The sequence below is a fragment of the Pipra filicauda genome, unplaced genomic scaffold (assembly GCF_003945595.2).
Source record: "Pipra filicauda isolate LSUMZ 115617 unplaced genomic scaffold, ASM394559v2 scaffold722_size180822_pilon, whole genome shotgun sequence".
Classification (NCBI taxonomy): domain Eukaryota; kingdom Metazoa; phylum Chordata; class Aves; order Passeriformes; family Pipridae; genus Pipra; species Pipra filicauda.
In genome coordinates, this window is record NW_024104890.1 from 14,706 (window position 1) to 32,808 (window position 18,103).

General features: G+C 36.6%; 1 protein-coding gene across 2 annotated transcripts in view; it reads right to left on the bottom strand.

Annotated features, from left to right (window-relative positions):
* COPG2 (COPI coat complex subunit gamma 2) overlaps nucleotides 1-18,103 on the bottom strand; it is a 35,791-nt gene that overhangs the window by 8,222 nt on the left and 9,466 nt on the right. For both annotated transcript variants that reach the window (XM_039389387.1, XM_027729371.2), the window contains 8 exons: nucleotides 17,605-17,691; nucleotides 13,735-13,892; nucleotides 12,021-12,154; nucleotides 11,199-11,266; nucleotides 10,544-10,732; nucleotides 9,184-9,279; nucleotides 4,624-4,867; nucleotides 101-176 (listed from right to left, as the gene is read on the bottom strand). In XM_039389387.1, the coding sequence (XP_039245321.1) occupies nucleotides 101-176; nucleotides 4,624-4,867; nucleotides 9,184-9,279; nucleotides 10,544-10,732; nucleotides 11,199-11,266; nucleotides 12,021-12,154; nucleotides 13,735-13,892; nucleotides 17,605-17,691 (1,052 nt within the window). The remainder of the gene's footprint in view (nucleotides 1-100; nucleotides 177-4,623; nucleotides 4,868-9,183; nucleotides 9,280-10,543; nucleotides 10,733-11,198; nucleotides 11,267-12,020; nucleotides 12,155-13,734; nucleotides 13,893-17,604; nucleotides 17,692-18,103) is intronic.

Here is an 18,103-nt window from a genome sequence, read left to right on the forward strand (position 1 = left end):
CCCCCGCCGGGATCGACAAATTCCGGCCTCGCCGCTCCCGTTGTGCCCCCCCAGCTCAGCACACGCCCCCACACCCCCCCACAGCCCCCCCAAAACTCACCTCTGCAGCAGCACCAGGATACTGGGAAGCAGATTCTCATTCTGGGCCCCAAACTTTGCCAGGGCGCTGACGGCGGCTGGAGAGAGAGCAGGGAAGAGAACAGGGAATGCCGGAGGGGGGCTCGGGTCACACCCAAAATTCCCGATTCCCAGCTTCCCACCCCACCCCATAAAACCTTTTGGAGTTGAGGGGGAGGCTAAATTTGTTCCTGTGTTTTCAGTTGTGTGTCAGGGAACGTGACAAATCCGGGGGTTTTCCCACACAACCCCTCAGCAACCACGAGCTCGGCGCCGGCCCGGAGGAATTCCACAGCCGGAGGGAAGAGGGAGGTGTTTGGGGAAGTACAAACCCCAGAAAAATGAAAGAGGGAATTCCCAAGAAAACAGGGAAGTAGCAGGAATTGCCTCTCAACTTCAAGAGACACTCCAAGAAGGGCCTGGAAGACGATATGTTACTTCTAGCCTGTAAAATATCCTGTAAAATATTCTTTAAAATACTTCTAGCCTCTAAAATATTCTGTAAAATATTCTGTAAAATACTTCTTGTCTGTAAAATATTCTGTAAAATATTCTTTAAAATACTTCTAGCCTGTAAAATATCCTGTAAAATACTCTGCAAAATACTTCTGGTATGTAAAATATTCTGTAAAATATTCTGTAAAATACCTTCTGTAAAATACTTCTAGTCTGTGAAATATTCTGTAAAATACATTCTGTAAAATATTCTTTAAAATACTTCTAGTCTGTAAAATATTCTGTAAAATATCCTGTAAAATACATTCTGTAAAATACTTCTAGTCTGTAAAATATCCTGAAAAATATTCTTTAAAATACTTCTAGCTTGTAAAATATTCTGTAAAATACATTTTGTAAAATACTTCTTGTCTGTAAAATATTCTGTAAAATACTTTTAGTCTGTAAAACATTCTGTAAAATATTCTTTAAGATACTTCTAGTCTGTGAAATATTCTGTAAAATACATTCTGTAAAATATACTTCTGGTCTGTAAAATATCCTGTAAAATATTCTGTAAAACACTTTAGCCTGTGAAATATTCTATAAAATACATTATGTAAAATACTTCTAGTCTGTAAAATATTCTGTAAAATACTCTTTAAAATACTTCTGGTCTGTAAAATATTCTGTAAAACATCCTGTAAAATACATTCTGTAAAATACTTCTAGTCTGTAAAATATCCTGAAAAATATTCTTTAAAATACTTCTAGCTTGTAAAATATTCTGTAAAATATTCTGTAAAATACATTTTGTAAAATACTTCTTGTCTGTAAAATATTCTGTAAAATACTTTTAGTCTGTAAAACATTCTGTAAAATATTCTTTAAGATACTTCTAGTCTGTGAAATATTCTGTAAAATACATTCTGTAAAATATACTTCTGGTCTGTAAAATATCCTGTAAAATATTCTGTAAAACACTTTAGCCTGTGAAATATTCTATAAAATACATTCTGTAAAATACTTCTAGTCTGTAAAATATTCTGTAAAATACTCTTTAAAATACTTCTGGTCTGTAAAATATTCTGTAAAATACTCTTTAAAATACTTCTAGTCTGTAAAATATCCTGTAAAATATTCTTTAAAATACTTCTAGTCTGTAAAATATTCTGTAAAATATTCTTTAAAATACTTCCACTTTGTAAAATATCCTGTAAAATACATTCTGTAAAATACTTCTAGTCTGTGAAATATTCTGTAAAATACTCTGTAAAATACTCTGTAAAATATTCTTTAAAATACTTCCAGTCTGTAAAATATTCTGTAAAATATCCTGTAAAATACATTCTGTAAAATACTTCTATTCTGTAAAATATTCTTTAAAATACTTCTAGTATGTAAAATATTCTGTAAAATATTCTGTAAAATACATTCTGTAAAATACTTCTTGTCTGTAAAATATTCTGTAAAATACTCTTTAAAATACTTCTGGTCTGTAAATTATTCTGTAAAATACAGTTGTAAAATACTTTTAGCCTGTAAAATATTTCTACTCTGTAAAATATCCCGTAAAATACATTCTGTAAAATATTCTTTAAAATACTTCTAGCCTGTAAAATATTTATTCTGTAAAATACTTCTGTTCTCTGAAATACATATTCCCTGAAATACTTCTGTCAAATACTTCTCTAAAATACTTCCAGTCTGTAAAATACTTCTAGGCTGTAAAATCCTTAAAAAATTCTGTAAAATCCTTAAAAAAAAAAATCCATAAAATCCTTAAAAAATTCTCTAAAATCCTTAAAAAAATTCTCTAAAATCCTTAAAAATTTCTGTAAAATCCTTTAGAAAATTCTGCAAAATCCTTAAAAAAAAATCTGTAAAATCCTTAAAAAACCCTGTAAAATTCATTAAAAAAATTCCATAAAATCCTTTAAAAATTCTGTAAAACCCTTAAAAAAAAAATCTGTAAAATCCTTAAAAAAAATTCTCTAAAATCCTTAAGAAATTCTGTAAAATCCTTAAAAAAATTTCTGCCAAATCCTTAAAAATGTTCTGCAAAATCCTTAAAAAAAAATCTGTAAAATCCTTAAAAAAAAAATCCGTAAAATCGTTTAAAAATCCTGTAAAATCCTTAAAAAAAAGCCCTGTAAAATCCTTAAAAATATTCTGTAAAATCCTTAAAAAAAATTCTGTAAAATCCTTAATAAAATTCTGTAAAATCCTTAAAAAAAATCCGTAAAATCCTTTTAAAATTCTGTAAAATCCTTAAAAAAATTCTGTAAAATCCTCTAAAAATATTCTGTAAAATCCTTAAAAAATTCTGTAAAACCCTTAAAAAAAAAATCTGTAAAATCCTTAAAAAAAAATCCATAAAATGCTTTAAAAATTCTGTAAAACCCTTAAAAAAATTTCTGTAAAATCCTTAAAAAAAAATTCCATAAAATCGTTTAAAGATTCTGTAAAATCCTTAAAAAAACCACCATAAAATCCTTAAAAAAAAAAAAAGTAAAATCCTTTAAAAAATTCTGTAAAACCCTTAAAAAAATTCTCTGAAATCCTTAAAAAATTCTGTAAATCCCTTAAAAAAAAAAATCTGTAAAATCCTTAGAAAAAACTCCATAAAATCCTTTAAAACTTCGGTAAAACCCTTAAAAAAATTCCGTAAAATCCTTAAAAAAAATTCCATAAAATCCTTAAAAAAAAACTCCCTAAAATCCTTTAAAAATTCTGTAAAATCGTTTAAAGATTCTGTAAAATCCTTAAAAAAAAATCTGTAAAATCCTTTAAAACGTCTGTAAAACCCTTAAAAAAATTCCGTAAAATCCTTAGAAATATTCTGTTAAATCCTTTAAAAAAATATCCATAAAATCCTTTAAAAATTCTGTAAAATCCTTAAAAAAAACCCCTATAAAATTCTTAAAAAAAAAAACCATAAAATCCTTTAAAAATTCTGTAAAATCCTTAAAAAAACCCCTACAAAATTCTTTAAAAAAAAATCCATAAAATCCTTAAAAGAAAAACCCCTAAAATCCTTTAAAAATTCCATAAAATCGTTTAAAGATTCTGTAAAATCATTAAAAAAAACTCCTATAAAATTCTTAAAAAAAAAAAATCCATGAAATCGTTTAAAATATTCTGTAAAACCCTTAAAAAAATTCTGTAAAATCCTTAAAAATATTCTGTTAAATCCTTAAAAAAAAAAAATCTGTAAAATCCTTTAAAAATTCCGTAAAATCCTTAAAAATATTCTGTAAAATCCTTAAAAAAATTCCATAAAATCCTTTAAAAATTCCATAAAAATCCTTAAAAAAAAATCCGTAAAAACGTTTAAAAAAATTCCATAAAATCCTTAAAAAAAAAAATGGTTTAAAAAATCTGTAAAATCCTTAAAATATTCTAAAAAATCCTTAAAAATCCATAAAATCCTTTAAAAATTCTGTAAAATCCTTACAAAAAAAAAAAAACAACTATAAAATTCTTAAAAAAAATCCATAAAATCCTTTAAAAATTCCGTAAAATCCTTAAAAATATTCTGTAAAATCCTTAAAAAATTCTGTAAAATCCTTACAAAATCCTCTAAAACATTAAAAAAAAATCCATAAAATCCTTAAAAAAATTCCATAAAATCGTTTAAAAATTCTGTAAAATTCTTAAAAAAAACCCCTAAAAAATTCTTAAAAAAAAAAAATCCATAAAATCCTTTAAAAATGCTGTAAAATCATTTAAAGATTCTGTAAAATCCTTAAAAAAAATCCCTATAAAATTCTTAAAAAAAAAAATCCATGAAATCGTTTAAAAATTCTGTAAAACCCTTAAAAAAAAAAAACTATAAAATTCTTAAAAGAAATCCATAAAATCCTTTAAAAATTCTGTAAAATCCTTAAAAAAAACCCCTATAAAATTCTTTAAAAAAAAAAAAAAATCCATAAAATCCTTTAAAAATTCTGTAAAATCCTTACAAAAATCCCGTAAACCAGGAGTGGCCTCGCGCCGACAACCATCGCCCTCCCACATTCCCAGCCCCCAAATTCCAGGCGGGAATTGCCAAGCGGGGTGGCCACTCACCGGCCCGGACGGCCTCGTTCTCCAGCACCACCCTGTTGAAGATGAAGCGGATGTACTTGGAGGGGGCGGGCGTGCGCGGCCCCTCCTTGCCCAGCAGGTGCAGGATCTTGGTGGCCAGCACGGTGTGCTCGCAGTCCTCGATGAACTCGCACAGGTGGGCCAGCCCGGCCTCCTTGCTCTCGGGGTTCTCCTCGATGATGCCGATGATGCAGTCCACGATGGCCCTCTTGTACTCGAAGCCGCCCTGGGGGAAGGGGGTGGCACGCTTTGAGAACCCCAAAATCTTAATTCACAGAATAGAATCATAGAATCATGGAATCGATTGGGTTGGAAAAGTCCTCCGAGATCATCGAGTCCAACCCTTGGTCCAAATCCAGTCCATTGACTAGATCATGGCACTCAGGGCCACGTCCGATCTGCGTTTAAAAATCTCCAGGGATGGTGAATCCACCACCTCCCTGGGCAGCCCATTCCAATGCCTGATCACTCTCTCTGTAAAGAATTTTCTCCTGATATCCAACTTAAATCTCCCCTGGCGGAGCTTAAGCCCGTGCCCCCTTGTCCTATTGCTGAGTGCCTGAGAGGAGAGACCAACCCCCACCTGGCTGGAACTTCCCTTCAGGTAGTTATAGACGGTGATGAGGTCACCTCTGAGCCTCCTCTTCTCCAGGCTGAACAACCCCAGCTCCCTCAGCCTCTCCCCGTAGCACTTATGCTCCAGTCCCTTCCCCAGCCTTGTTGCTCTTCTCTGGACCCGCTCCAGCCCCTCCATGTCCTTTCTGAACTGAGGGGCCCAGAGCTGAACACAACACTCAAGGTGTGGCCTCACCAGCGCAGAGCACAGGGGAAGGATCACCCCCCTGCTCCTGCTGGCCACGCTATTTTTGATACAGGACAAGATCCCATTGGCCTTCTTGGCCACCTGGGCAATTCCCTACTCCAAACCCCCTCCCACATCTCAACCCGGTGTGAGACGGTTTCCATGTGGCCACCTCTCTCCACGACAACCTCCTCTTCCGTTCTGCTTGTGACACTGACTCAAAGAAACCTCTGCCAATCTGAAAAGCACTTTTATTACGGCCGGGGAATGCAAAAGGGGGCAGGTGTTCTCCCCAGAGCACTCCCCCGAGCCAAGAAATAACAGAGCCTTTTATACAGTTTGAAAGTAGCAAGCTCAAAATTATCTTTACACACGCTCTTTTTGCAGCCTGTCTTATCTAAACAGACATCTAGTTTTACCTCCTATTCTCACCATTATAGAGTAGTTACCTAAAGTTTTATCATTTCAAACAGTTTCAGGTTATACACCCTACTCTACTGTGCTAAAAAGCTTTTCCCTATTCTCTAAGCTTTTTAAGTTTGGGCAGAGACTTTTAAGCAGTTTTACATTTTGCAAAGTCACACCTTCATAGCTAAATGTCTAATATTTCATTTCATTCTCTATTTCAATGTTTATATTTTGGGTAAAACCTCAAAACTCCAAGGGTCACCACCCCCTGGGGTTTTACCATTTTGTAACTGCAGGGGAAAAACTGTTTCCCCCCCACCACAGGGGGAAAAACCAAGGGCAGTGACCCAACGGTGAAGGACCAGGAATCGGAACGGGGAAAATTCCACAAGTAGAAAAAGATATACAGTGATTGAAAAGACTTTATGATACAGACTTCACAGTTATTATGTATATACACATTATATATATATATACATATTATATATATACATATATATATATACATATTATATATATACATATATATATGTATATACATATTATATATATACACATATATATGTATATACATATTATATATATACACATATATATGTATATACATATTATATATATACACATATTATATATATACATATATATATGTATATACATATTATATATATACACATTGTGTGCTTCCCCAGAATTTGTATTCCCTGGGCATGTCCAGGTTTGTCCACTCCCCTGCTTTCCTGCAGATTGTCTGGAGAAGCTGCAGAGAGGAGGCAGCCTCCATTCACTCACTCCTTTAAAATCCTTTAAAAAATTCTGTGAAGCCCTTAAAAAAAAAATTCTCTAAAATCCTTTAAAAAATTCTGTGAAGCCCTTAAAAAAAAATTCCATAAGATCGTTTAAAAATTCCATAAAATCCTTAAAAAACCCTGTAAAATTCTTAAAAAAAAAAATTCCATAAAATCCTTTAAAAATTCTGTAAAACCCTTAAAAAAAAAAATCTGTAAAATCCTTAAAAAAAATTCTCTAAAATCCTTAAGAAATTCTGTAGAATCCTTAAAATTTCTGCCAAATCCTTAAAAATATTCTGTAGAATCCTTAAAAAAAACCCACGTAAAATCCTTAAAAAAAACCCACGTAAAATCCTTTAAAAATCCTGTAAAATCCTTTAAAAAAAAAATCTGTAAAATCCTTAAAAAAAAAATCCATAAAATGCTTTAAAAATTCTGTAAAACCCTTAAAAAAAGTCCGTAAAATATTCTGTAAGACATTTCTAGTCTGTAAAATACTTCTATTCTCTAAAATCCTTAAAAAATTCTGTAAAATCCTTTAAAAAAAATTCCATAAAATAGTTTAAAAATTCTGTAAAATCCTTAAAAAAATCAATTCGCAAAACCCTTTAAAAATTCTGTAAAATCTTTTAAAAAAGTTCCATAAAATTGTTTACAAATTCTGTAAAATCCTTAAAAAAAAAAAACAATTAGCAAAATCCTTTAAAAATCCTGTAAAATCTTTTAAAAAAATTCCATAAAATCGTTTTAAAATTCTGTAAAATCCTTAAAAAAAAAAATCACAAAATCCTTTAAAAATCCTGTAAAATCTTTAAAAAAATTCCATAAAATCGTTCAAAAATTCTGTAAAATCCTTAAAAAAAATAAATCTGTAAAATCCTTTAAAAAACCCCATAAAATATTTTAAAAATTCTGTAAAACCCTTAAAAAATTCTGTAAAATATCCTGCAAAATATTTCATGCTGTAAAACGCTTCAAGTCTGTAAAATATTCTGTAAGATACTTCTAGTCTGTAAAATACTTCTGTTCTCTAAAATCCTTAAAAAATTCTGTAAAATCCTTTAAAAAAAATTCCATAAAATCGTTTAAAAATTCTGTAAAATCCTTAAAAAAAACCAATTTGCAAAATCCTTTAAAAACCCTGTAAACTCCGACACCCCTCAATAAAGCATCCATTTTGCAACTCTACCTTGTCTGCAGGGTCTCCCTGCACTTTCCAGGATCCACAACTGGGAGGAGACCATTCAGTCCCTGCACTTTCCATCATCCACATCCCACACAGGAGACCCTTCAGTCCCTGCACTTTCCAGGATCCACATTTGGGAAGAGACTCTTCAGTCCCTGCACTTTCCAGGATCCACATTTGGATGGAGACCCTTCAGCCCCTGCACTTTCCAGGATCCACATTTGGATGGAGACCCTTCAGTCCCTGCACTTTCCAGGATCCACATCTGACAGAGGAGACCCTTCAGCCCCTGCACTTTCCAGGATCCACATCTGGGAAGAGACTCTTCAGTCCCTGCACTTTCCAGGATCCACATCCCACACAGGAGACCCTTCAGTCCCTGCACTTTCCATGGCACATCTGACACAGGAGACCCTTCAGCCCCTGCACTTTCCATGGCACATCTGACACAGAAGACCCTTCAGTCCCTGCACTTTCCAGGATCCACATTTGGGAGGAGACCCTTCAGCCCCTGCACTTTCCAGGATCCACATTTGGGAGGAGACCCTTCAGTCCCTGAACTTTCCAGGATCCACATCTGAGAGGAGACCCTTCAGTCCCTGCACTTTCCAGGATCCACATCCCACACAGGAGACCCTTCAGTCCCTGCACTTTCCAGGATCCACATTTGGGAGGAGACCCTTCAGTCCCTGCACTTTCCAGGATCCACATCTGACAGAGGAGACCCTTCAGTCCCTGCACTTTCCATCATCCACATCCCACAGAGAACACCCTTCAGTCCCTGCACTTTCCAGGATCCACATCTGAGAGGAGACCCTTCAGTCCCTGCACTTTCCATCATCCACATCTGACACAGGAGATCCTTCAGTCCCTGCACTTTCCAGGATCCACATCCCACACAGGAGACCCTTCAGTCCCTGCACTTTCCATGGCACATCTGACAGAGGAGACTCTTCAGTCCCTGCACTTTCCAGGATCCACATTTGGGAGGAGACCCTTCAGCCCCTGCACTTTCCAGGATCCACATCTGAGAGGATTCAGTCTCTGCACTTTCCAGGATCCACATCCCACACAGGAGACCCTTCAGTCCCTGCACTTTCCAGGATCCACATTTGGGAGGATTCAGTCTCTGCACTTTCCAGGATCCACATCCCACACAGGAGACCCTTCAGTCCCTGCACTTTCCAGGATCCACATTTGGGAGGAGACCCTTCAGCCCCTGCACTTTCCAGGATCCACATCTGACAGAGGAGACCCTTCAGTCCCTGCACTTTCCAGGATCCACATCTGACCCAGGAGACCCTTCACCCCCCAAACCAGAGCCCCCCAGTGCCCCCCTCTCCAGGTGCCCCACGTACATCATCCCTGAGCATGTTGGACAGGAAGGTCATCATGACGCTGTGCTTCCGAGGGTACTTCTGGCACAGGGCACTGATGGCCTGCACCACCACCACCTGCAGGGCAACACACAAGGACATCACTCAGGGCTGGTTTTCCACGGAAAACGCAGGGTTTCATCTCAATTTGATGAAGTTCATGACCAAGGATAAAAATCAGGTGGTGGATTCTCAGAGTAACAACCTCCTGTCAGCCTGGCTTTGCAAGAGGGACTGGAATTTGGGGTGGACTACAAACCTAATCCTAACCTCCCAAGTCTTTTTTGCCTTGAAAACCCTTTTCCAGTTTCAAATTTGTCTGGTATTTAATTTTCTCATTAAAAAAAAGAATTTAAGGTCACTGTGAGCACACAGTGACTCTGCTGTGCTCTCAGGGCATCTCCATGATGGAAAAGGGACAGGTGATCCATCCTGAACCAATTTAGTACCAGAATTTATAACCTTGAAGTATTACATATTTATAAACTTTAAAAACTAGGTAGAAATTTCATAATTCACGCTGTTTGCTAAATATGTATCAGACTGAAATGATACAGGTTCAACCAGAACAGTTAAAATCCCTCTTCCTCCCCAAAGAGGAAACCAGAAGGCAGGATAAGGTTTTGCAGGATATTGCACAGGAGCCAGGAATCCACCAAAGGACATTTATCCTTTCCTGGAGTGCTGGGAGGAAAGGGCAGAGCCAGGAATCCACCAAATAGCAATTATTCTTTCCTGAAGTGCTGGGAGGAAAGGACAGAGCCAGGAATCCACCAAAGGACATTTATCCTTTCCTGGAGTGCTTGGGAGGAAAAGGACACAACATGGAATCCACCAAATGACAACTCTAGCCCTTCTTGGAATGGTGGGAAGAAAGGACAGAGCCAGGAATCCACCAAAGGACATTTATCCTTTCCTGGAGTGCTGGGAGGAAAGGACAGAGCCAGGAATCTACCAAAGGATATTTATCCTCTCCTGGAGTGCTGGGAGGAAAGGGCAGAGCCAGGAATCCACCAAAGGATATTTATCCTCTCCTGGAGTGCTGGGAGGAAAGGGCAGAGCCAGGAATCCACCAAATAACAATTATTCTTTCTTGGAGTGCTGAGAGGAAAGGGCAGAGCCAGGAATCCACTAAAGGATATTTATCCTTTTTGGGAGGAAAGGACAGAGGATATTTAAGCTGGAAAGCAGAGCATTACACCCCAACTTCAACCTGGCTTTGCTCTGGCAGACCAAGCCACGGCCGGATTAAAATAAAACAACAACGGGAAAAGCTTTGTAAAAAACAAGAAATGGGAGAAAAACCTGCAGGTGGCAAGAGCAGAGGCCTCCAGTGGCACACCTTAAACTCATCTGAGATCTCTGACACGAAGGAGGAGATCTGCTTCATGAGCCTGTCCACGCTGCTCTCGCTGCCCGTCTTGAGCAGCGTGGTGATGGCCAAGGTGGCGATGCTGCGGTTGGAGTCGGTGATCAGGTTCTCCAGGTCCAGGTTGCAGGCAGTGACTGCAGAGGGGTGTTTCATGGCCACCTGCAAGGAAAGGCAAAGCCCCAGTTACATGGCAGCAACATCCCAAAGGCCAAAGATTTCGGGTGCGAGCGACGCTTGGCTGGAAGATTTTGACGTAACGCGCGGGTTCTTTTGTGTCAGCATTTCCAGTGACTTTGAGTCACAAAGTGCTGCTGTGCAGCTCTGAAATCAAGATGTTACTTCCTTCCCACGGATTTTGCAGGGTTAAATAGCCAGCACTCTGCTTCCTCACAGCTGAGAGTTCACAAGTTACCAAAGCACAGCTCGTTGTACCCCCCACAGTCCAAAAACGAGCAAGTGCGGCCTGGATGCAGAAAGGATTTCTGACACCCCAGGATATCCGGCATGGGAAAGGCAATTCTCCAGCCTGGAGCAGCTCCAGACAGAGTAATCACATCACTGGGCACTGCTGGGTTGCTGTGGAGGTTAAAACTTGAGGTAGCTCAGAGGTTTTGGGAGCACTCACTTTGTTCAGGGTGCGAACGGCCGCGTATCTCAGGACGGGCTTGGAGGAGCTACAGAAAAGCTGCAACACTGGGAAAGGAAAAGAGAGCTTCTTTCAAAGGAAGGGAATAAAGAGGGAAATCTAATCCATCTCCATTCAGCTATGCTAAATATTCATGCAGCTCTGTGCATAATTCAGCAGGTTAAAAATAACCTCCTGGGTTTTATCTCCTGATCAATAACAGGGGGGTGGCAGAGTTGGCTGGGGCACGGCTGGGCATCCAGTTCTCTTCTACTTCCCACGGCCTAAAGGGGCTCCAGGAGAGCTGGAGAGGGACTGGGGACAAGGCAGGGAGGGACAGGACACAGGGAATGGCTTCCCACTGCCAGAGGGCAGGGAGAGAGGGGATATTGGGAAGGAATTGCTGGCTGGGAGGGTGGGGAGGGGCTGGAATGGATTTCCCAGAGAAGCTGTGGCTGCCCCTGGATCCCTGGAAGTGTCCAAGGCCAGGCTGGAGCAACCTGGGATAGTAGAAGGTGTTGGGGTTGGAACTGGATGGCCCTTAAGGTCCTTTCCATCTCAAACCATTCCAACACTCCCTCCCACCCCAAATTCCCACAGCTGGACAAAGGCAAGTCCCCCTGTGCCACCTCTGCTGCCCGTTCTCCAAAGCTCGGGATGAAACACGGAAAAGGGATCCAAGTGCTTCTCACCCAAAAGCCCTTTAACTTGGGCACGAGCACTAAACTCAGGGGTTGGGTATTTTATTCATGCTGTACTGTCCCTGCTGTGCTTCACTGCCCTTTTTTTGGTGTCTGAGGGGCACAGAGGGCCCTGCCCCACCTGACACGGCGGGTGCCAGCTCCCTGGCAGTGCAGTTGGGGAGGTGGATGATGGCAGAGGCGGCTTCATAAATCACCATCTCGTGCTTGTTCCTCAGGCAGCTCTCGATGAAGTCGAACAGGGGACTCTCGTGGCTGCGAAAAGAACCATTTGGGCTGGAAAAACACCTCTCCAGAATCATGGAATCCCAGAATCAGCTGGGTTGGAAAAGCTCTCCGAGATCATCCAGCCCAACCCTTGATCCAACCCCACCGTGGTTCCCAGCCCATGGCACTGATGCCACATCCAGTCTGTCCTTAAACACCTCCAGGGATGGAGAATCCCCCACTTCCCTGGGCAGCCCATTCCAATGGCTGAGCACCCTCTCTGCAAAGAAATTCTTCCTGATATCCAACCTAAACCTCCCCTGGCACAGCTGAAGACCGAGCCCTCTTGTCTTGCTGATGGTTGCCTGGGAAAAGAGCCCAACCCCCCCCAGCTCCCCCCTCCTGGCAGGGAGTTGCAGAGAGTGAGGAGGTCTCCCCTGAGCCTCCTCCTCTCCAGGCTGAGCCCCCCCAGCTCCCTCAGCCTCTCCTCCCAGCACTTGGGCTCCAGTCCCTTCCCCAGCCTCGCTGCTCTTCTCTGCCCCTGCTCCAGCCCCTCCAGGGCCTTCCTGAGCTCAGGGCCCAGAGCTGGACACAGCACTCCAGGGGTGGCCTCCCCAGCGCCCAGCCCAGGGGCACAAGCCCTGCCCTGCTCCTGCTGCCACACTCTTCCTCAGCCAGCCCAGCAGCCCTTGGCCCTCTTGCCCCCCTGGCCACACTCGGGCTCCTCTTCAGCTCCCTGCCCAGCCCAACTCCCAGCTCCCTTCCTGCCTGGCTGCTCTCCAGCCCCTCTGGCCCAGCCTGCAGCTGCAGGGGCTTCTTGTGGCCAAAGGGCAGGACCCGGCCCTTGGCCTTGGGGAACCTCAGCCCCTTGCAATCAGCCCCTGGATCCAGCCTGGCCAGGGCCCTCTGCAGAGCCCTCCTGTCCTCCAACACTCCCCCAGCTTGGTGTCTAAATCATCAATAAAGACATTAAACAAGACTGGGCCCAGCACTGATCCCTGGGGACACCCCTGGGGACGGATCCCAGCTGGAAGCAGCTCCATCCCCACCACTCTCTGGGCCCTCAGCCAGTTCCTCACCCAGCACAGGGTGCCCCTGGCCAAGCCCTGGCTGCAGCTTTTCCAGGAGCCCAGCCCTCATCCCAGCACCACCCTACACATGCACCACCTTTCACGTTTCAACCCCGCCCTTACATCAGAGCTCTACATTTATTGTTGTTCATCTTTGCATGATGTTCCTCCCACCAGAAACGCTGCACTCTACAAATAAACACTTCTACCAGTACTTAGAGAAGTGCACTGAAGAGCCAGCTCTCAATTAACAGTCTCGGGCTGGGATCATGGAAAAGGGATCGGGATTTTCTGAAACAGCCGCGTCGTTTCCCACAAGTCACAACTCTCGTTTTCCAAAGGAAAAAAAAAGGGGGAAAAGGAAAAGCAGGTACTTGTTCTGAAGCTTTAAGTGCTCCCAGGATACCACTGATAAAAATGCCAGCACTCAGCTGAGTCATTCTGCCCCTGGGTTTCATTTTAACACAACAGTCCAGTCTCTATGTGTTTTTAAACGTTAAAAAACCGCTGCTGTTGGCTCAAATCCTAATTAATTTGTGTGATTGCCCGCTGCCTTACCCCTCCTCGGACTCCCTGAGGAGCTTGCTGGCGATCCTGATGAGCATGCAGTAGGCAAACTGGGACTTGAGCCCGGACTTGGTGAATTTGTTGAGCATCTTGGAGACGGCGAGCCGGTCGTTCCTCCTCAGGTGGTAGAGCACCCCCAGGGCGTGGTACTGCGGGAGGGGAAGCACAGGGACAGGCTCGGAATCGCTCCTGTTTTCCGGGAGAAATCCCTGCGGAGCTCAAAAGGGACGAGCTTCCCGATGGATTTCTGCCAAGAGCTGCGAGGTTTCCAACCCAAACCCTCCAGTGGTTCCCAACCCAGACACCCTCAAGGGTTTCTGAGGATCCAAAGGGCCCCAGAGGTGATTTACCCCCTTTTCTCCCCTTTAAATATAACTTCAGCTCACTATATATATAATAGATACAATAATATATATTAATATAATATACTAATACAATATATTATAATATACAATATAATGTACACAATAATTGTACATATTATGTAGTCAGCTGAAGTTATATATAAGATATAAAATATATATACACAATTGTATGTATATTGTATATACAATATATCTAATACATTGTATATATTATATATATAATAGAACAGCAACTAAGAATGACTGTAAGATTATATATAATTATATATATCATTAGATACACATAATATATACAATAATATATATAATATACTAATATAATATACTAATATATTATAATATACAATATAATGTACACAATAATTGTATATATTATATAGTCAGCTGAAGTTATATATAAGATATAAAATATATATACACAATTGTATGTATATTGTATATACAATATATCTAACATATTGTATATATTACATATATATAATAGAACAGGAACTAAGAATGACTGTAAGATTATATATAATTATATATATCATTAGATACACATAATATATACAATAATATATATAATATACTAATATAATATACTAATACAATATATTATAATATACAATATAATGTACACAATAATTGTACTAATATATTATAATATACAATATAATGTACACAATAATTGTATATATTATATAGTCAGCTGAAGTTATATATAAGATATAAAATATATATACACAATTGTATGTATATTGTATATACAATATATCTAACATATTGTATATATTACATATATATAATAGAACAGGAACTAAGAATGACTGTAAGATTATATATAATTATATATATCATTAGATACACATAATATATACAATAATATATATAATATACTAATATAATATACTAATACAATATATTATAATATACAATATAATGTACACAATAATTGTATATATTATATAGTCAGTTGAAGTTATATATAAGATATAAAATATATATACACAATTGTATGTATATTGTATATACAATATATCTAATACATTGTATATATTATATATATAATAGAACAGCAACTAAGAATGACTGTAAGATTATATATAATTATATATATCATTAGATACACATAATATATACAATAATATATATAATATACTAATATAATATACTAATACAATATATTATAATATACAATATAATGTACACAATAATTGTATATATTATGTAGTCAGCTGAAGTTATATATAAGATATAAAATATATACACAATAGTATGTATATTGTATATACAATATATCTAATACATTGTATCTATGATATATATAATAGAATAGCAACTAAGAATGACTGTAAGATTATATATAATTATATATATCATTATATACACATAATATATACAATAATATATATAATATACTAATATAACATACTAATATAATATATTATAATATACAATATAATGTACACAACAATTGTATATATTATATAGGCAGTTGAAGTTATATATAAGATATAAAATATATATACACAATTGTATGTATATTGTATATACAATATATCTAATATATTGTATATATTACATATATATAATAGAACAGCAACTAAGAATGACTGTAAGATTATATATAATTATATATATCATTAGATACACATAATATATACAATAATATATATAATATACTAATATAACATACTAATATATTATAATATACAATATAATATACATAACAATTGTATATATTATATAGTCAGCTGAAGTTATATATAAGATATAAAATATATATATACAATTGTATGTATATTGTATATACAATATATCTAACATATTGTATATATTACATATATATAATAGAACAGCAACTAAGAATGACTGTAAGATTATATATAATTATATATATCATTAGATACACATAATATATACAATAATATATATAATATACTAATATGATATACTAATATAATAAATTATAATATACAATATAATGTACACAATAATTGTATATATTATATAGTCAGCTGAAGTTATATATAAGATATAAAATATATATACACAATTGTATGTATATTGTATATACAATATATCTAATACATTGTATATATTATATATATAATAGAATAGCAATTAAGAATGATTATAAGATTATATATAATTATATATGTCATTATATACACATAATATATACAATAATATATAATATAATATACTAATATAGTACTATAATATAGAATATAATATACACAATAATTGTACATATTATATAGTGAGCTGAAGTTATATACAATATATAAAATATACATACAAAATGGTAAATATATTGTATATAATATATACTATATAATAGAATAGTAATTAAGAATGATTATAAGATTATATGTAATTATATATCATTATACATACATAATATATATGCATAATATATTATATATAATTATATATCATAATTATATATATTATATAGAATTAAATATATTATCTACTATTATATTATATAATTATAACCACCAATATATAACATATTATATACTCATATAATAATTATATTATAATTATTATATATATATTATAATATATATACACTATATGTATAATTATATATCTAATTATACATAAGATTATATATATAGTTATATATATGAGAATGACTATAATATAATATAAAATTAAGAATATTATTAATATCATAATAATAGTAAGACTATTATAATAATAATAATAATGCAATGTTATTTTTATATACTTAGTATATATTATATATTATATTTTATATACTTAGTATATATTATATATAATAGAATAGCAATTAAGAATGATTATAAGATTACATATAATTATATATATCATTATATATACATAATATAGATAATATATGATAATGTAGTATATTATATATAATTATATATAATTATATACATAATATAATTATATGTATAATTGTACATAAGATATTTAATTATATATAAGCATTATTATATATAAGAATGACAATATATAAGAAGTATCATCATATAATATTAAGATTATTATTAATATTATAATAATATTAAACCTATAATATTATAATAATAATGTAATGCTACTTTTATATATAAATCATATTATTAATATAATAATATTAACACCCAACAACAATGTAATAATGATTATATATAACATATAACCAGCTCACCACATCACACCTGCATTTCTAACACACTCCACACACCCAGGGTATCCCAAGGCCTTGAAAGGACCACAAAAATCCCCCAGGGATTTAGGCTGGAAGCACAGAGGAACATTCCCCCAGCTGCTTGGAATATTTGGGGGAAAATGCTGCTGATGTGGATTTTTGACTGATATTTGGGCTGATCTTTGGTGGTCCTGGAGCAACCGGGGGACCTTGGGAATCACAATTGTTGTTTTTCAGAGAATGAGGGGAAAACGAGAACCGGGTCCTTTTTCCAAGGGTTTTTTAAGAATTCCCAGGATACCACCAAAACCCCGGAGCCTGTTTAGGGTCCCCCCCAAAACACACCTGCACCATGATGTTGTCACTGGAAGCTGCCTCCTGGGCTTCGTTGATCCACCGTTTGACCACGTCGTAGCTGATCTTCATCATGTGCTGCAAGAAGCCACAAATCCAGACTGCAAACAAACCCACCTCGGGTTTACCAACCTCTTCATCCCCCACAACCACAAACCAGGTGTTTATTACGTTTCAGCCTCAAACTACCACGTTTTCATCTCCTTTTAAATCAAAGTATTAATTAACGAGAGCTTTCCCTGCCTTTTTTCTCCCACGCGAGGGAGAGGAAAATAAGAGTGAACTTCTTCATCTTGCCCTCCTGGCAAAAATGAACCTGAAGGGGTTAAATCCTTAAAATCTTTAAAAAAATTATCTTTAGGGTAGTGGTTTCATGGCCCCTCCCTGCATAAATTAATCTTCTGGACTAATTGGGAGAGAGGTGATGAGATTTCGTAGTAAATTATTATAATTAATGTCCTCTAAAGCAAGAGAATGTTGAAGGAGTTTG